General features: G+C 64.3%; 7 protein-coding genes across 8 annotated transcripts in view; 3 read left to right on the top strand and 4 right to left on the bottom strand.

Annotated features, from left to right (window-relative positions):
* Window positions 1–374: 374 nt before the first annotated feature.
* AMSG_07790 lies at window positions 375–4,081 on the top strand (the record flags this gene model as incomplete). 2 transcript variants are annotated; one of them, XM_013900396.1, is made up of 3 exons in its annotated part: window positions 375–377; window positions 618–3,374; window positions 3,450–4,081. In XM_013900396.1, the coding sequence occupies 3 exons, from the start codon at window positions 375–377 to the stop codon at window positions 3,624–3,626; spliced, it is 2,937 nt and encodes a 978-aa protein (XP_013755850.1). The 2 variants fall into 2 exon arrangements, with proteins under 2 accessions (XP_013755850.1, XP_013755849.1); XM_013900395.1 differs by having other exon boundaries at window positions 618–3,626.
* Window positions 3,660–9,277, bottom strand: AMSG_07789 (uncharacterized protein; the record flags this gene model as incomplete). The annotated part of the gene is made up of 4 exons (XM_013900394.1): window positions 3,660–4,922; window positions 4,958–7,543; window positions 7,600–9,021; window positions 9,092–9,277. The coding sequence occupies 4 exons, from the start codon at window positions 9,275–9,277 to the stop codon at window positions 3,660–3,662; spliced, it is 5,457 nt and encodes a 1,818-aa protein (XP_013755848.1).
* Window positions 9,278–9,449: 172 nt separating this feature from the next.
* Window positions 9,450–10,563, bottom strand: AMSG_07788 (uncharacterized protein; the record flags this gene model as incomplete). Its single annotated transcript, XM_013900393.1, has 2 exons — window positions 9,450–9,862; window positions 9,995–10,563. The coding sequence occupies 2 exons, from the start codon at window positions 10,561–10,563 to the stop codon at window positions 9,547–9,549; spliced, it is 885 nt and encodes a 294-aa protein (XP_013755847.1). The 3' UTR covers window positions 9,450–9,546.
* An 883-nt stretch (window positions 10,564–11,446) lies between these two features.
* AMSG_07787 (uncharacterized protein) lies at window positions 11,447–13,163 on the top strand (the record flags this gene model as incomplete). Its single annotated transcript, XM_013900392.1, has 2 exons — window positions 11,447–13,068; window positions 13,148–13,163. The coding sequence occupies 2 exons, from the start codon at window positions 11,447–11,449 to the stop codon at window positions 13,161–13,163; spliced, it is 1,638 nt and encodes a 545-aa protein (XP_013755846.1).
* Window positions 13,164–13,210: 47 nt separating this feature from the next.
* Window positions 13,211–14,359, bottom strand: AMSG_07786 (retinol dehydrogenase 14; the record flags this gene model as incomplete). The annotated part of the gene is made up of 1 exon (XM_013900391.1): window positions 13,211–14,359. One exon carries the CDS (start codon window positions 14,357–14,359, stop codon window positions 13,211–13,213), a length of 1,149 nt encoding a protein of 382 aa, XP_013755845.1.
* Window positions 14,360–15,851: 1,492 nt separating this feature from the next.
* On the top strand, window positions 15,852–16,152 carry AMSG_07784 (uncharacterized protein; the record flags this gene model as incomplete). Its single annotated transcript, XM_013900390.1, has 2 exons — window positions 15,852–16,112; window positions 16,144–16,152. 2 exons carry the CDS (start codon window positions 15,852–15,854, stop codon window positions 16,150–16,152), a joined length of 270 nt encoding a protein of 89 aa, XP_013755844.1.
* Window positions 16,153–16,236: 84 nt separating this feature from the next.
* The window catches only part of AMSG_07783 (uncharacterized protein), a gene marked incomplete at its 5' end in the record, with an annotated part of 2,928 nt that continues 712 nt past the window's right edge, over window positions 16,237–18,452 (bottom strand). The window contains one exon of the mRNA XM_013900389.1: window positions 16,237–18,261. Coding sequence (XP_013755843.1) covers window positions 16,252–18,261 — 2,010 coding nt within the window. The 3' untranslated portion in view covers window positions 16,237–16,251. The remainder of the gene's footprint in view (window positions 18,262–18,452) is intronic.

The following is an 18,452-nucleotide window of genomic DNA, read 5'->3' as shown; positions in this document are numbered from 1 at the left end:
CCCTCCCACTAATTTTTGCACCACCCTTTGCAGCACCTTGCCAGACTTCTTCACCCCTCCACCCCTTCTTCACCTCCCCACCACCACCTCAGCCACTCTTCCCACTTGACACACACACACACACACACATACATACACACACACATACCCTACACCTACACCTACACCTACACCTACACCTACACCTACCTACCCTCCCCCCTTCTCGTCCTCCACTCCTCCACCTCCCTCTTCCCCTCCCGCACACGGCCCACGGCCTGCCGCACGAAACCGACAAGGTACCTTTTGCCACCTGCACGCGTGGTCCTCTCCTCACACCCATACACACCCATACACCATACCCACACGCACCACACACATACATACACGTACATATGGTCTCAGCTTCATCTTCAGGATCTTTCTCGGACTCGGGATCCACTTCCTCCTCTTCCACAAGCTCGGCCTCCCCAGTCACTCCTGCCGCCACTGCGTGTGAGGCTGCAAAGCTGCCATCACCACAGGTGCAGGCTCCTCAGACTGCTGTAAGCAGCAATCTGCCGCTGGGTTCAACCAAGACTGCGTCAGGCACACCGGGCAAGACTGTCCACATGTTGGCGCCGCCTTGTGTAGGCGAGGTGCCTCCAGCTGGTGGCGGCTCCAAGGCTGCAGCTGAGCGGACGACATGGCGTGGGCGGACGGCGGAGGGCGCACTCTGTATTGTGGCACCGACTTTGGATCCTGCGCTTGTTGAGGTCATTGTCTTTCTCCCGCCGTCACTGCCGAGCATTGAGCTGGTGCCGGTCGAGTCGGTGACCCAAGTCGACGACGCTGTGTTTGACACAGCGTTGCAAGTGGCACGTGCACAGGCGAGCGGCGGCGCAGCTGGGCCGCCAGCATCGACAGTCTCACGTGCGCAGTTTGAGTCGATTGCTTTTGAGTTCTCTGGCCCGCGCAAGCCGACCCGCACCATCGGGCGCCGCAAGTCGCTCCATCCGTCGGCTCCAAGTCGATCGATGACGGCGTCGTCCGGACTGGTCTCTGCGGCGGCCACCGCCGCCGCCCTCGGGCCCATCCGCCCGCCCAAGCCGGCGCCAGCCGCTGCCGTCCGCCCACCCGCACCGTCGGCGGCTGGTGCCACAAGCGGCGCCGCCGCTGGTAAGGTCCGCAAGCGCGGCCGCAAGAAGCGGCGCACCACCGATGCGCGGACCGGCAATGCCATCACGCTCGGCTCGCTCCTCCCGCACGCCATGTACCACGGCGAGTTGCGCAAGCTGGCGTACTGGACCAAAAAATGGAACCGCCGCTACATTGTCCTCGCTGATGCTTGCCTCTACTGGTTCGGCTCTTCGGACACCCGCGGCGTGACCCGCAACTCGATCCCGCTCATCGGATACTCGATCCAGTCTTCGCCCAAGTCGTCGCAGTTCTCGCTCGTCCCGCATCCGTCCACCAAGTTTTCGACCTACCATCTCATGGCCGACTCGGTCCTCCAGGCCCGGCTCTGGGTCAAGCTCATCTCGTACGTCGCCCGCGGCCAGCCGGTCGACATGTCGAACCCTCCCGACGACATCGCGCAGCTTGTACGCCTCGGCGCTGCCCTCGACTCGCCGTACGCCTCGGACGACGGCTCTGTCGAGCTCTATCTTCCTACCTCGAATGCCGACCGCTCCGCCGCCACAGACGATGACGACGACGACGACCCATCGGTCTTCTCGCGCGACTCGTCGTCAGTCGCCGGCTCGCCTGACTCGCCACCTCCGGCCGCCGCCGCCGCGTCAGGCGTGGCGCGTCTGCAGGCTGCCACGAGTGCCCGCCACAACTCGACAGCAGCCGCTCTCGCTGATGCTCGTAGATCAGCGCTTGTCATCCGCGAAGCACGCGGCCGCCGCTCGTCGGCACCGATGGGCCCAACCCTTGCCGCCAACGCCCGCAAGGCCGTCGACATGGAGGCCGACCTCAGCTCGGAGGTCTTTGTCAAGCGCGAGAAGGCGACGACCAAGGCCTTTGCCAAGTTTACAAAGTGCTATGTCGTCCTCGCCGACGCCGTTCTCTACATCTTCACCTCGGCCGACGACATGACGCCGGTCTCGTTCTTTCCGGTTGCCGACGCCATCATCTGGCCAGTCTCGCAGGAGGTCCAGCGCGCGTACTCGATCGGCGTCCAGCCCATCACCATTTCGTCGAACGCCTTTGGCACCCTCCGCCGCAAGTCGCGGATGCACAACCCGGCGGCCAAGGTCCATCCGTGGTTCTTCTCCCTCGGCGATGGCTTCCAGTACGCAAACTGGATGACAGCCCTCGCCCAGGCCTCGTCGCGCCTTCCCGTCCTTCTCTACGAGCTGCCGTCGGCCCACTCAATCGCCGCCTTCAAGGCCAAGCACCATGCCAAGGACGGCAAGGGCTCGGCCGGCCTCTCGGTCTACCTCCTCCGCAAAGAGGCGTCCTTTGAGGGCTGGGTCTTCAAAAAGTCCAAATTCAAAAAGGTGTGGAAGCCGCGGTTCATGCTCCTCCACGAGCGCACCTTTTACTACTTTGCTTCGGATGATGCTCTCAAGCCGCTCGGCTCGTGCTACCTCCCGGGCTACCATGTCACCTCTGTTCCCGTCACTGACGCCGCATTCGAGGCTGAGCGCTACGAGTTTTCCGTCACCCACATCGACCAGAAAAAGTATCTGCTCGCCACCGACGACCTCGCCGCCCGCGACGAGTGGCTTGCCGCCCTCAAGAGCGCCGCCTTTGTTGAGACAGACTCCAAGATGCTCACTCGAGAGGTCCTCGCCGCCGCCGGCAAGCTCAAGCACCTCGATCAGAGCCCCGTCCTCCCGAGTGCAGAGCTGCCGGCCATCTCGATCACTCTCGACGATGACTCCAACCTGCCGAGCTCCGCCGTCGACTCGTCGCTCTCTGTCGCTGACACCACCACTACCGCCGCGACCGCGCTACCCGCTGCAACTTCCGCTTCGGACTCGGACTCGGACGCCAGCTCCTCCTCCTCGTCGTCATCATGCTCGTCCACCTCGCTCCCGCCGCCCGATGCAGGTTCTGCTGCCAGTGCCACGGCCGAGTCATCGGGCTCGGGCTCGGGCTCGGGCTCGGGCTCGGATGCCGCCGCCGCTCTGCCTGCCGAGCTTGGCGGCAACGGCGACACTTCCTTTATCACCGACTACGCCAACGACAAGGCGTACCAAGAGTGGCTCGCTGGATTTCTCAAGCGCCAACAGGGCGGTGAGTATGAGTACGAGTACGAGTACGAGTCTGAGGAGACCGACAATGTACACGGCGACGATGGCGCAGATCTTGATGGCGCGTCGTCGGGCTCGACCGTTGTTGTCTCGGACGACGACGACGGCGATGCTGACGATGCCGCTGTTTCGGGTGCTGGCTCAACCCAGGTCGACGACGTCGCAGTCTCGGTCTCCGACTCGGACGATGACAATACCGGAGGCTTGAGTTCCGGCTCAACCCAGGTCGACGACGTCGCAGTCTCGGTCTCCGACTCGGACGATGACAATGCCGGAGGTCTGAGTTCCGGTTCGACCCAAGTCGAAGATGTAGTCGTCCCAGCCTCGGACGACGACGACGACGGCTCCGCCACGCCACCGCTGCCGTCCAACAACGTGGCGCCCACCGCAAGCTGGGATTGAAACCTCGGACAGCCCGCGGCCTTTTTGACGCGGCTAGAGGTCGTGCATGGCGACGTCGGTGACAGCGCCAGTCGTGGCCGACTCGGCAGCGTCGGCAGCCGTCGTCAGTGCTTCCGCGGCTGCAGGATCCAGGTCTACTGCCTCCTTCTCTAGCCACTCGGCAACGTGCGCGAGTCGCTCGGTCGTCGCCGAATACGCTCCACTACGCTCGGCCCGGATCTGCATCATGTCGGTGGCAAAGCCGATGACGGCAACCACAACGAGCGCGACAAGCCCGAGCACGACGCAGACAAAGATGACTCTGTCGGCGGAGCCAGCACTTCCATCAGCCCGCCGGTCCGAGTACGAGAACACGCCCATGACCAGGATGAACAGGAGGACCGCTGTAAGCCGAAGCTCCAGGCTGTTGTAAATCGGAAAGTAGAACGGCTGGAATCGGATGACCAGGCAGAGAGAGACGATGAGCACGCCTAGAAGGAGCGCAATCTGCGCCAGCTGCACGTCGGCCAGAAAGACCGTTGCCACAACCAGCGAGAGCCGCTTGGTCAGACTCGCCACCTCACCCCAAAAGTACGGCTTGCGGTAGAGCTTGTACAGCGCCCCGTACCGCGCAAATGTAGCACGCTCGAACAGGTTCGCCGACTGGCCGGCAACTGTAAGGAGGAAGTAGATTGGGATGCCCAGCACAAAGATCAGGATCGCCGCCGCGCCAACCGGTGCAACCATAAGCCACGTCTCGCCGCCGCATTTCAGCCCTGGGTTGGCGATCACCACGTAGTCGCCTGTTGGCAGCCGCGTGCACGCAAACAGCAGCAGCGTTGCCCGCGCCACAGGAATGTAAAGCAGCGGCGCAACAGGAAACAGGACCGTGTCAGCCACCCCGCGCAACGAAACCTCGCGCAACGCTTCCACCAATCCGGTCATCTTCGCTACTGCCAGCGCAGCAATCGCAACGGCGATGACAAGCAGCGGGAGGCAGACTGCGAGGACGTACTGCAACGCGTACGAGCCGACCGTGCACTCGGAGGCAATCATCGAGAGATTGACGTTGAACATGTTGAATGTGCCCATGACCGACGTCGACGCTGAGCCCCATGCAAGATTGGCATCGGCGAGGATCCCGATGACCTGGAACGCCACAATAATCATCGACAGCGACGGCGGCGTTTGCCGAGCCCGCATCGCTGCCTCGTCCGGCGCCTCGTCGCTTGCCGCCGCCGCATCGTCGGTACTGCCATGATTCTGCTCGTCCTCGCTTGCGGACGCACTCGGCTCGTGTTCGCTGCGCTTGGGCGCCTCTGGCATGCGGGCGAGAAGAAAACAGCAGCTACAACGCCAACGGCAGCCGCAGCTACTGCCGCCAGCAGTGCGCTTCCTACTGCGTCGGATGGACACTTGCGGCACGATCGATCGTCAGCAGTGTAGTGTCCGGCCGCGCAGTCGTTGCACATAAACCCTTCGTAGCCGTCGGCACACTGCCCCGCGCCGCTGCAGGCCTTGGGCCGAAGACACGAGGCAAAGCTTGCACCATCACCGATGGGAAAGAAGCCCGGCGCTGCCAAAGGCGCAGACTCGTCGCCGAAACACACGGCGCCGCTCGGACACGCCGAGCACACGTCGCTCGTGTTGCCCGAAACGTAAAAGTCCGGTAAGCACCGGCAGGCCACCAGGCCCGTCGTGTTGGACAGGGTCTTGCGGAATGTACCACTCGGGCAGTCTGGCAGCACTGCACACGGCTCGAGCGAAAATAGCGCAGTCCCGGTCGCCTGTGGTGTATCGCACGCTCCGCACACAATGCCTGTGGCATCGCGCGAGACAACGCCACTCCCGCGCGGGCAACCTGTGATCCGGATGGTGAACTCGATCGCAAGTTCGGGAATACCGGCGGGTGAAAGGGTCACGGTCACGTCCATGCCATCGGCAGATGTCGTTGAATCAGGCAACAACATTGCCAGTGGCGTCAATGGCGCGCCTCGCTTGGCAGGCAAGAGCGCCAGCCCACTCTCGGCGCCGCGGACAGTCAACTCTGGCGACGTCGTCACCTCTATCCGCAGCGAAGCGTCAGTCACAATCGTCCCGTACGCGTCGCGGATGGTGATGATCGGAGCTGTCGCGCCGAGAACCACGCCCGACGCTGCCGTCCCAGGCAGGTTGCCGGAGATCTGCAGCGAGGCCGCCCGCGAGGCAAACGTGCCGCCGTACGAGTCCCGGGGAATAACCACGGCAGGCGAGATGCGGTCCGGTGTCTGGTTGGAGAACCAGGTGTCGACCGGAAATGCAGTCGAGCTGCCGCAGATAAACACACCCGAGCCGGCAATCGATGCCGAGAGCGGCGGCTCGGCGACCAGGGTCGGCGGCTGGGTGTAGGCCGGCGATAGCTGGGTAAACAGTTGCGCGTTACACACGTACGCCGCGCCGCCGTAGTCTGCCGTGCAGTTGCCGATCCGTGCCACATCGTCGTAGTAGCCGCTGATGTACATGCTGACTCCGTAGAAATCAACTGCGCGCGGAACAGGCGTCGGAAAGTCGGAGATGGCTCCGACAGGCTCGCTTGGCATACCTTCAAAGTCTGAGACCGCAAAGCAGCCGCCGACGGGCGCCCAGCACGAGTGAACCCATGATCCATCAGCTACACTCGCTTGCGCAAACGATGTTGCGCCGACCTCGACCGCAACGCCGATGCATCCGCCCGCAAGACCGGCAGTCGCATCGCGGACCTCGGTAGAAGTGAGTGTGATAAACGCCGACAACGCCGATGACGCCATGAACAGCGCCCCGCCAACACCATTGGGAGCGTGGTTGTTGGCAAGCTCGCATGATGTCAGCTGCACGCTTGCGGCGTTGCCGATGACAGCCACAGCACCACCACCAAACTGTTTGCCAAGTCCGAGCGCAGTGTTGCCCTCCAGGATGCAGTCAGCAAAAATCGCTGTTGCCGAGGCACCGGCAACAGCGACTGCGCCGCCCGAGCGTAAGGCCACGTTGTTGACGAACGAACAATTGGTCGCTTCCAGGCGCCCAGCGTCACCCACAGAGATGGCCGAGCCGGTCCCGAGGTCGAACGGAAACGTGGCAGAGACCGATGAAAAGCCATCGATGCGAACATTGTCAAGCTCGAGCACGCCTGATCCCGACACGCCGAGGAGCGACGGTATCGAGGAACTGGCGAGCCCGCCGGTAATACGCACATTGCGGAGGATCAAGTGGCCCTGTACATCAAAAAGCGCTGTGACACTACCAGTGCAGTTGATGACCGCTGGCGCGGTAGGCGTGCCCTCGATCGCCCACACCGAGCCGGAAGGTACGACAATCGGGCTCGGCGGACAGCCGCGAATGACGGCACCCGGCTCCAGCAACACGCTTGACGACCAGCACTGTGAACCCTGCAGCGCAAAGCCGAGTTCAGCCACGCTTGCCAATAGCTTCGACGATGTGCGACTGACAACAGGCGCGGCCGTGATCGCAGGCGTGGCCTCAAACAGAGACAGCCCTGTCGGGGTCGAGACCACGATGTCGAGAAAACCGTCAGCAGTCAAGTCGTCGACAATGAGCTTGGTGGCAGGCGCAAGAGCGATTGCCAACGAGATGTTGCGCTGCAGGCCAAACACAGGCAGCGGGCCGCTTCCAGCGAGGCCTGGGAACCAGACCAGCTTGCTGGCGGCAGCGACAGCCACCACGACATCGACAGCGCCATCGCCATCAACGTCAGAAACGGCAAGGCCCGAGGCAGCAAGGTCGGGAATGGTCGCCAGCGGGACTCCGCCGGCGCCGCCATCGTAGAACAAAATCGGACCTGCGACGTCGGCCGGCATAACGACAACATCGCCGAGTCCGTCGGAGTTGACATCAACAACAGCGACCATGTACCGTGAGGCGAGCGGTAGAGTCGGCCCAACGAGAGCCGGATCTGCAAACAGCTGCAGTCGGGCCCTGTCGGCGGTGAGGAGAGCCAGGTGGGGGAAGGCGCCGTGACGACTACCGCCAGGCCAGCGTCACTTGCAGAGCCAATTGCACCGAGTTGGAACGCTGCCGGTGAGAGTGTGTTTGCGACCAGTACATGGCGGTCATAGAGGTAGGTACTGACGTGGATGTAGAGCACAAGATCGCCGGAGAGCTCGTCGATGGCCACAAAGTCGTCCAAGGTGTCACCAGTGAGATCAAAGACGGCAACAGCCGACGCTCTGATGCTCGGCGAGATTCTGACGAGCGAGTTGGGACTAACTCCCAAATTGGGGACCAGAAACCCGCTTGCCACAAGCGAGCCTGTGGCGCAGAGTAGGAATTCGGTGCCCTGAGACCCGGATGTAACGACACGGGAAGCGATCATCAAGTTTTCCTTGGACACACTCTGGGTTTGCAAGGCTCCGTCCGGCGAGCGAATGATGGAGGCCCATCCGGCCGACGACACCGCCGAGATGAAGCGGTCGCCGGACCCGGTCGTCCGCCCCAGCTTGAGCGACCGCACCGGTGCGGCGCTAGGCAGAGCTGCGGTGTGTGGCGGAGTGACAAACGGGTTGTAGTTGGTGGCGTCGAAAGAGAAAAGGCGAACAGTGGAGCCATCGAGCGCGTAGATGACGGCCGGCGCAGCGATGACAATGCTTGACAGAGAGGGAGACTGCGGCGTGAGTGGCAGTGCGTTCTTGATGGCGCCAGAGCCGCCGTTGGGGTGCCACATAGCTTGTGGCGGGCTGCCAGAGATGGCGACAATGTCAACATGGCTATCGCCGTTGACGTCGCCCAAGGCGATGTGTCGCGGCTCAAAGGCGTAGTTGTCGATACCTGTGGCCGCGAGGACGGTGCATGTCTTGAGAAACACGTTGCGGCACAAGACAATGCCCGGGGCGGAATCAAAGGCGGCGACAACATCGAGTTCGCCAGAGTTTGTCATGTCGGCAAATGCTGTGGCCACGACTGCGCTGCTCACAAGGTTGGTATCGAGAGCGATGAACGGCTTGACGCCGCCGGAAAACGAGCGCAAGTCGAGAGCAAAGACAGTAATGGATCCAGACGCATCGGTAGTAATGATGTCGAGGCTCGAGTTGCCGCGAACGTCGGCAATTTGCAGTTGAACGAAGGAGCGCGATGAAAACTGAAGAGCATAGGCGCTGTCAAAGGCGGCAGCGCCGAGGCCAGCGGCCACAAACGGGCCGGACATTGACGAGACGTATATGATGTCCGACGTGCCGTCGCCAGTGACGTCGCCGACTCCAATTAGCTTGACGCCTGTTGCACTCGAAGTTACCAGAGTCGGTGAGCTCGCAAAGGAGCCTGCGGTGGCAAGACCGCGGAGCCACGAGACGGAGGCCGGAGCGTGGGCATAGACCAGATCGACGACGCCGTCATTGTCGATATCTCCTGCAGTAAGATCGATGACAGCCGGCAGGCCCGACGCCAGCTCCAAAGCGGAGGTCGATGCGTTTGGGTAAGCGTAAATGGTGGTCCGCGGCGAGGAGAGCGAAAAAGACGCGAGCAAAGGGCAGCAAACGCGGGAGGTCGAACAAGGCGGCCATGCCCGAGCCAGCCACCGAGGTCTGCAACGGGGCGTAGGCCACTTTTGCACAGGGGCTTGTGGTGGAGACCAAGCGGAAGCAGAGCCAGAGCCAGATGCCGAAGAGCACGAGAAGGGAGGGCGCAACGGAGACAGGGCGCATGGGCAGGCGTGACGGAGGGGTGTGGCCGGTGTGCGAGTGGGGGGGGGGGGGGAGGGGGGGGAGGGCTGTGGGTGGATAGTACGTATCTGCACTGGACTGGAGCAGACGTGAGCCCCCGCAAGCCCACCCACGGACTCCCACATGCCCACACACAGTGGCGGCTTTGGCTGGCACGGTATGCGATGATTTGGCGTTCACACGTGCGCGGTGCTTTGGGTGCGTGGAGGGAGGCGGAAGGCGGAAGGCGGATTGCTCGGGATGACGCAAGGTTACAGCTCGTAGACGCGGCCGACGAGGACGGTGATGTCGTCGGGCTTGGGCCCGTGGAGGGCGAGGCGGGCGAGGAGCTTGGCGAGAAAGTGTGGAGAGGCGGTGGCATGGCGGGTGAGGGCACTGACGATGGTATTGTTGTCGACGTTGTCAAAGAGGCCATCTGTGCCAAAGACAACGATGTCGCCGGGCTGGACGACAAAGGCGGTGCGGTCGATCTTGCGGTCGATGTGGCGGGTGGTGGCGGAGAGTGTGTGGGGATGGGCCATGCCCGAGTCGTGGCGCATAGGCTCGGTGAAGCCGACGAGCTTGACTCTGGGCAGCCGCATGGGGTGCGGCCAGCGATGGGCTGCCAGGGCGCGCAGCTGCTCAGCGCGGCATGCGGCGGACGACAGTGACGAGGACGAGGACGAGGACGCCGAAGATGAAGAAGACGAAGAAGAGGACGACGAAGATGACGATGGCGCCGGTGAGTAGGGGTCGCTGGACAAGGCCGAGGCCGAGACGGAGGCCGAGCTCGATGCGGCAGTTGAGCCGTGGTCAATGCCCGAGGCGGGAGCAGGTGGCGGGTGGACGTAGGGGCGAACGATGAGGACGCCACAATCGCCAAGGTTTGCGACGGTGAGCAGCGCTGACTTTGTCGATCGCCAGTGGAGAGCGGCGACGAGGGCTGTGGTGGAGCCGCGAACGGAGGCGAGGCGTGCGAGTCTCTTGTGAGCCTTGATGATGATGGCGGCCGGATCAACGGGACGGCGTCTTGCGGCGGCCTTGTGCGCAGCGGCATATGCGTTGAAGCACATGAAGTTTGCAGCCTCTTCGGCAGCCCCGGTGCCGTACTTGCCGTTTGAGCCCGAGACGCCGTCAAAGACGCCGTAGGCTCGAGCCGATCGGGAGACAAAGTAGTGGTCGTCCCCCGCCGAGTGCGGCTGCATGGTCTTGGACCAGGTCATGGCGCCTGTCGCCAGGTGGAACGGCGACCGCCGCGCGGATGGCCTCTCGGACTTGGTCTTCCCCATGCCTGGGTGGGTGGAGGGTGGAGGGTGGAGGGGGCGTGGAGTGGGTGTATCTGTGGTCCGTCACGGTGTGGGCAGCGGGTGCGGCTGAGGCGAATGTGCCTGGGGGATTTGGTGGTCGGTGGAGTGGGTATGATCGTGTGTGATCAGTGTGTGATCGGTGTGTGATCGGTGTGTGATCGGTGTGTGATCGGTGTGTGTGATCAGTGTGTGTGATCAGTGTGTGATCAGTGTGTGATCGGTGTGTGATCGGTGTGTGAGATCAGTGTGTGATCGGTGTGTGTGATCGGTGTGTGTGGTCAGTGTGTGATCAGTGTGTGATCGGTGTGTGTGATCAGTGTGTGATCAGTGTGTGATCAGTGTGTGTGATCGGTGTGTGTGATCAGTGTGTGTGATCAGTGTGTGATCAGTGTGTGTGATCAGTGTGTGATCAGTGTGTGTGATCAGTGTGTGATCAGTGTGTGATCAGTGTGTGATCAGTGTGTGATCAGTGTGTGTGATCAGTGTGTGATCGGTGTGTGTGATCAGTGTGATCAGTGTGTGATCAGTGTGTGATCAGTGTGTGTGATCGGTGTGTGTGATCAGTGTGTGTGATCAGTGTGTGTTATCGGTGTGTGTGATCGGTTTGTCTGGCTTGTTCGGTGTGTCTGGTGTGTCTGATGTACGATCGGTATGTGTTAGTGGCCTGGGTGTGGAGCAGCACAGCGTGGTCAACACCTGTCGCGAGCAGCAAGGGACAAGAGAGGACAGGAGGTGCAAGGACTTGGAGGGATCGATGCTCAAGTACGCCAAGCGACTGGGCAAGGCCAAGACCACGGTGGTTCTGCATGTGGTGGTGGAGAAGGCCGAGGTGGAGCTGGTGGACGACTCATGGCTGGCGCCGCCCATGGCTGTCCGCTGGAGTCGTGGGCGCCGAGTCGCCGCCTCGCCTCCGGCAGAGTACTGCTTCATCGACTGTGCCGTCGAGTGGCACGCCGCCCTTGCCATGGCCGCCTCGCTCTACGCAAAGCCGGACGGATCGGCCTTTGATGCCAAGGTCTACCGCATGGAGCTGGTGGAGATGCCGACCCCGCGCCGCAAGGGCAAGGGCCGCCAGTCGGCTCACCCGCCTGCTCCATCCAAGCCTGTCGTCCTTGCCACCGCAGAACTCGATCTGGCAGAATACGCCTCGGTGGTCCTCACTGAGCCTCATACCTCTCCGCAGCCCGTCCGCCGCTCGCTGACTCTCAAGCCCAAGTCCGCCAACATCGCGTCGGCCGTTCTCGAGTTTACCGTCGCCGCCGCACGCGCCTCGTCGCCGCCCGAGTCGGCCGATACCAACGTCGAGGACAGGGAGGTGGTGGCGGCGCAGGCGTCGCTGCCAACGCCAATGCCGACGCCGGCTGTTGATGCCGCACTTGCTGCTCAGGCCGACGCTGACGAGACGAGCAGTGCCGATGCGGGCAGCTGTGGGTCTTCATCGGCGTCGTCGTCGTCGTCATCATCGTATGAGGAGTCGTACGAGAGCTCTTCAAGCTCGGGTCTGGCTCCCTCCCCGCCACCAGTGCCGTCGACGGTGTCGCTGATTGACGTACAGGCTGACCGGCGCGCCAAATATCCGACGCTCGCGCGCAACGCGCTGGACGAGGTCGAGCTGGCGTCCATGGCGCCCGAGACGGGCAACTCAGGACTGGCAGTTGGCCTGGCCGCAGAGCTGGCCACGCCGTCGCGGTCACAAGCCTCGGTCCTCGAGTCGGTGCTCAAGGTCCAGCTCGGCGAGTCGTGGACGGCACGACGAGAGCTAGAGAGCGAGGTCGAGGCGCTGACGGCCGAGCTCACCGAAAAGAACGCTGCCCTTACCCAGCTGCGGGCGCAGCTGATGCGGGTACAGCGTCAGGTGCGGAGCGCCAAGGCGCTTCAGGCTGTAGAGGCCGAGCACGAGGCCGAGGCTCTGGCACCGATGCGGAGCGCGCTCGACGGTGCCAACACGCGGGTGGCAAAGCTGACGACCGAGCTGAGCTCGGCACGCGCCCGCATTGCAGTGCTGGAAAGCAAGCGCGAAGGCGGGCCGAGCGGGCCGGGCGGCAAGGATCGCTCCAGCCGTAGGCTCCGAGCCAAACTCCGCGAGCGGATGCTTGAGACTGCCCGACTCGAGGCCGAGGTGGGCGTCCGCGATGAGCGGATCGCGCAGCTCGAGGCTGCACTGCAGAGCCGAGCAGCAGAGCCTGTCCCAACGCCCGCGCCCGCCGCAGCGCTCGCCGTGGCGCCTATTCCCGAAACTGACGAGCTGGCGCGGCTGCGGGCAGAGAATGAGGCCCTACGCAAGGTTGTCCCCATGTACACGCCGTCTGTAGGGAGCGTGGATTTGCCACGCGAGATGGTCGACGGAGAGACAGAGGCCGAAGTGAGACTGCATGCACTCGAGACGCTGCTGCAGGCGTCGGTCGACGAGCAGGCGGCGGCGGTGGCCGAGGCCAACGAGGTCCGTGCCAACTGGGTTGCACTCAAGATTCAGTGCGCAGAAGCCGAGTTTGCGGCAGAGCGGGCGGGCGTGGCAGAGCGCAAGGCGCGAAGCAAGCAGACCAAGCTCGAGGCCTCGGTCCGCGAGCTGCGGGCGGCGCTAACCGAGATGGAAGTGGCGGCGCTCTCGCGGTAGCGGTAGTGTGCGGCTCTACATGTGGACTGGGTACTTTGCGCACGTGATGTGCTCTGAGACGCGCCAGAGATCTTCGGCGGCCGCTGCGTCGTAGCTGAGGCGCGAAGCCTCAGTGAGGCGCGAGATGTTAAAGTACGCGCCCGAGACGAAACGGAGGTGCGGGGCGGCGACGAGGTAGACGAGGGCCTCGGAACCCTTGGCAAGTGGGCGGATAGACCAGTTAAGCCCGAGCGCGTAGAGAATCCAGGCAAGGGAGGTGGCAATCGGGGTGACGACCCGGATGAAGGGGCCAAAGTAGTTGGCGGTGACGTCGGTGATAACGTTGCCGGGATGACAGGCGTTGACGGTGATGCAGGACGAGTCTAGCCGGGTGGCAAGAGCGTGGGTGTAGACGACGTTGGCCAGCTTGGAGGCAGCATAGCGGAACATCGAGTTGGTGGCGGCGACGTTGTGCCCGGCGATGTAGTCTGCCGGCCAAGCGGAGACCATGTTGTGGGTGACCGAGGTAACGTTAACGATGCGTGCCGGATCCGACGGCGGCGAGGCGGCAGCGGCGCGCTCGAGAGCCGGCAGCAGGGCATGCGTCAACGCAAAGTGGCCCATGTGATTAGTGGCTAGCGTGAGGTCGACGCCGGTGAGGGTGCAGCCCGGCTCGCCGCAGGCAGCCGGATCGTGGGGCATGACAAGGTCTGGGCCGAGGCCCATAGCGCCGGCGTTGTTGACGAGGACATGGATTGCCGGCTCGCGAGTCCGCATCTCGGCAGCCAGCGCAGCCGGAAAGGCCCGGACCGAGTCGAGGCTCGCCAGATCGAGGCGGAGCGCAGCCATGTGCGGTGGATGATGGCCGGCGGCGACGGCGGCGGCGGCGGCGGCATCGAGAGTGGCGGTGACGTAGGGCGCAGCAGGCGAGCGGACAGCAAGAACAATGCGCTCAGCGCCGAGACGGGCAAAGTCCAGTACAGCCGCACGGCCGATTCCCCTGCCGCCGCCGGTGATGACCACTGTCTTGCCCGCCAGTGCGTCGGGCGGGACGGTAGCGGCGTCGACGGTGGGCGCCAGAACAGCCCGGACCACCGCCACCGCCACAGCCAGGACCACCACTGCAGCCGGTGCCAGCCAACCCCAACCCGCTACGGCCGTGGCGATAGTGGTAATGAGGGCCATGGTATGTGTGTGAGAGAGGGGGGAGGGTGAGAGAGAGGTGCAGAAGGTGAAGCGCCACTGCTGCTCCGTCGTGGCAGTGGCAGGGCAGTGCGACAAGTGGTGGGGAGGGGGGGAGGTGATTGGGGCAGTGCAGAGCTACTGCTACTTCGATCCTAGCCATGGATGGATATCGATGGCTTGTGGTGGCATCGGATGGTCGGTTTGGCTCTGGATGGCTGCTGAGCCAAGTGGCAGGCTGTCATGGAGGCGTCCCATGGGAGTAACACACATGAGTGACCATTTTTTGTTGATCATTTGTTGTGCGGCGGATGGCACACTTGCGGAGCCATATCTCCTGCAATGCGCACCATCTGACCCAGTCATCCACACCTACGTGTACCTCTCGACACACTCTATCTATCCATATGACGTTCATACGAGTTTAAATGTTGTCACGATCACCAGCGCCGTGTGACTTCTGGCGCCCAACCAGCCGGGCTGGTCGGCGGCAACTCGTCACTCGGACCGCCGGCGGTGGCTGCTGGTGCAGCTGCCGGGAGAGCGGGAGAGCGGGAGGGCGGGAGGGAGGACAGGGCAGCACACAAGACTCGACTGAAAACACGGCAGAGTGATGGCGGAGGAGGACATGAGCAAGAGCACCACCAGCATACAGCTGAGCCGCGACGAGGCGCTGGCCCGTCTAGCCGGCCTGCGAGCCCAGTCCGCCCAGCTCGGCTCGGACATGGCGGCGCTGCAGGACGACTTTGTCATGGCGGCCAAGACGATGCAGGCCGATCTGCAGCAGCTGACGGCCTTGGTGGCTGCGCAGATGGGCGCTGGTGGCGAGGCTCCTACTCCCGCGGGCACGGTCGGTGCGGGTGCGGGTGCGGTCGGCGCGGGCACGGGCCATGGCGATGCCCGGCCTGTCATCGCCGACGACGAACTGATGGCGGCGGTGGAGGAGACTCTGGCCATGGCGCCCGAGACCAGCAAACGGGAGATGCTTGCTAGACTCCGGGTCGACTACCAGGTGTCCGAGAACCGGGTCAAGAAGGCCATGCGCGCTGTCCGCGATCGCAGCGCGTAAACTGCGGCAACGCTGCACGACGGTCGGCCCATGACCACGACCATGGCCCCATGGCCAGTGCCATGGACAGAGAGCGTGCGTGGAACAGCTGCGGAAGAGCCAAGACGAGCCGATCCGAGCGGAGTCAAGTCGAGCTCGAGTTGGAGCCAAGCCAAGCCAAGTCGAGCTCTAGCCAAGCCGAGTCGAGCTCGAGCCGAGCCGAGTCAAGCCGAGCTGAGCCGAGCCGAGACAAAGCCAATTCGAGCCGACTCAAGCCAAGTCGAGCCGAGCCGAGCCGAGATCAAGATCAGGAGCCGGAGCCGGAGCCGGAGCATGATCAGCAGTCGCGCGGTGAGTGAGCGCCCACTAAACCGGCCACAGCCTCCCGTCCCCGCCGCAGCACACCCACCCACCCACCCACCCACCCCCACCTGTCTGACCCACAGCATGGACCCCTTTGTGCGGGCCAAGCAGACGCTGTGCGAGGTGGGCGGCGCGGCTGTGCGGCAAGCAGGGAGCGCGGCCGAGGGCGTGGGCACAGGCGCGGTGAGCTCGTCGGTCTCGGTCTCCAGCGACATGGCGGCGGTGCTCGCCGACGTCGCCGCCCACGACGCCACCATCGACGCCACTGCCGGCCACGTCTCCGCCCTGGCTGCTGCCGTGGACGCCTTTGCCGCAGGGCTAGGTGAGCTCACGGCGGCGGTTGTCGTCGCTCCCAAGGCCGCCTTCTTTGCCACAGAGGCCTTGACCGACCCGGCCGGCGCCTCCTCGCCCGAGCCCACTCCGCCGTCGTCGCCCATCGCCGCCCGCGTTCCGCGGCCCTTTGCCTCGCCCTAGCTACTCTGCTTTACCTCTCCGACGAGTACGCATAGCCCGAGGCGGAGGTCGACGATGCGTTGGAGCGATCGGTGCTGCGCCCGTCGTCCGACGACGAGGCCGACGCCGGCGAGCCGCTCACCACTCGTGCGCTGGACTCCTGCCCGTGGCCCGAGTACTGTGAGAGAAGCGCGTCGGCCTCGTCGGCGATGGGGTCGCGCGGGGCGGTCTTGCGCTCTGGGCGTGATGGCGAGGCTTCGGGCGCAGCTCTGGACGCGGACGCATGTGTGGGCGCCGGAGAAGCCCCGCCGGCGCGACGGGTGGGCGCGCCCTCCCGGACGTAAGCCTGCGGGGCCTTGCGCGGCGGAGCGGGGCGCGAGGGCGAGTCTTGCTGCTGCGGGCGGCGGCGGGACACGCCGCGCTTGCGCGACGAACCTCGCCGCTGCTTTGGCAGCGCATACGGCGATTGCGACGATGAGCGGTTGATCTTGAGAAAGTTGGGCGTGTCCTTGGGAATGGCGAGGGCCCCGCGCGGGCGCGCGTCTTTGCCCTTGCTCTGTGGGGTGTAAAGAGGGGCGCGCTTGACGCGGCGCTCAGGCGTGCGGGCCTTGCGCGGTGGAAGCGACGACGGTGACGCGCCGGGCGGGAGCGGGGCGCCCCAGGCGCGCGGACCACCCGAGGAGGCCTTGCCATCGCCGCGGGCGTTGCGCTCCGCACGTTCGCGCTCATGCTGCTTGTGGCGGAGCCGCCGTCGGCGGCGCTCGGCCTTGTCACGAGCGCGCAAGTCTGCAGACCGCTGGCCGTCGAGTGCGGTGTAGATCTGGTAGCATGAGGCGCAGACCTCGACCTCGCGGTAGTAGTCCTCGGGCGAGATGCGCTGGAACTTGCCGGCCAGGACCGACGGCGCGTCCGAGGCTGACGGGCTCGTGGCGGCCAGAGTGGCGTTGTAAAGCTCAACGGCGCGGATGCCCGAGGCATCGGCGGCGGCGGCGGCGGTGTCCTCGGGGCGATGCAGGAGGAGATCGAAGCGGGCAAGGATAACCGACTTGTTGGCCATGTGAAAGTACTCAGGCAGCGGTGGGGTTTCGCCAGGCGGCGGCGAGTCGCGTGGGCGGATGCGGAGCTCGGGCTCGACAGCAACGAGCTCGTAGTCGCAGTAGTCTCCGGCGCAATTGGCGTCCGAGCCAACATGCTTGGCGCGGGCGACGCGGACCATGGCCAGGTCCTCGGGCACCGGCGCGAGCTCAGAGGGCTCACTGCGGCCGCGACCGTCGACGAGACGGCCGTCGGCGTCGGCGACTGGGGCGGTCGGCGGTGGCGGGCGCGGGCGCGGCGCGCGCCGGGTGGTGAACACGTTGATGGCCTGGATAAAGTGCGGCTCGGCAGTCGAGTCGAGGATAAAGTCACAGTAGGCCCGGTGGATGCGGACCTTGCGAACAGTCTCGACAAAGCGGATGATCCGCAGCGAGAGCTCTGACAGCTGGTCGTTGATGGCGCGGGCGGAGGACTTTTGGAATGTCTTGGTCACCACCAGCTCGTCGTTCTGGCCAGAGCGGTGCGGATCCGACTTGCGCGGGTCGTCGTCGGCCATCTTTTCGACCCGGTCGTAGTACTTGTAAATGACCGAGGTGAAGCCCTTGCGGTTGCTTGAGACGGCGTACTCGCAGCGGTAGACCGTGCCGGTCGAGCCCTTGGGGTGAATATACAGCTGCAGCGCGAGCGCGCCCGAGAGCTCGGGCGGCGGCGCAACGCCGTCGAGCGTCCGCACTAACGCCGCTTGAATGAGCCGCGACGCCACCGTGTCGCCATCGGGGCTCTTCTTCCGCTTGGCTACCATGACGTACCCGGTGTTGTTGGCGATGTCGGCCAAGGCCTTGTCGCAAAACGCACTGGCAACGTGTGGCAGCTTGGTCTTGCTCTCACTTGCCCGGTCGACGTATCCGTCAGGCCCGGTAGCCAGCCATGCCGATGGCGTCACACCCTCCATCGCCACATAGTCTGCAATGGGTGCCTTGAGTCGATGGCGGTCCTTGAGTTTTGGCTGTTGGAGTAACCGGCAGCAGAATGACCGCAATCACACAGCAGGACGCACACGCGAGGAGCAGTGTCGGCGCCCACACCATCCAGATCATGCCCCCCACACCCCCCCACACCGTCCAGATCATCCGCCCCCCACCCACCCCCCCCACCCCCCCACACCGTCCAGATCATCCCCCCCCCCCCCCCCCCCCC

Source organism: Thecamonas trahens, assembly GCF_000142905.1.
Source record: "Thecamonas trahens ATCC 50062 unplaced genomic scaffold supercont1.37, whole genome shotgun sequence".
In the NCBI taxonomy this organism is placed as follows: Eukaryota; order Apusomonadida; family Apusomonadidae; genus Thecamonas; species Thecamonas trahens.
Note: the sequence above shows the minus strand (reverse complement) of the source record. Positions and strands in the feature narration are given on the sequence as shown.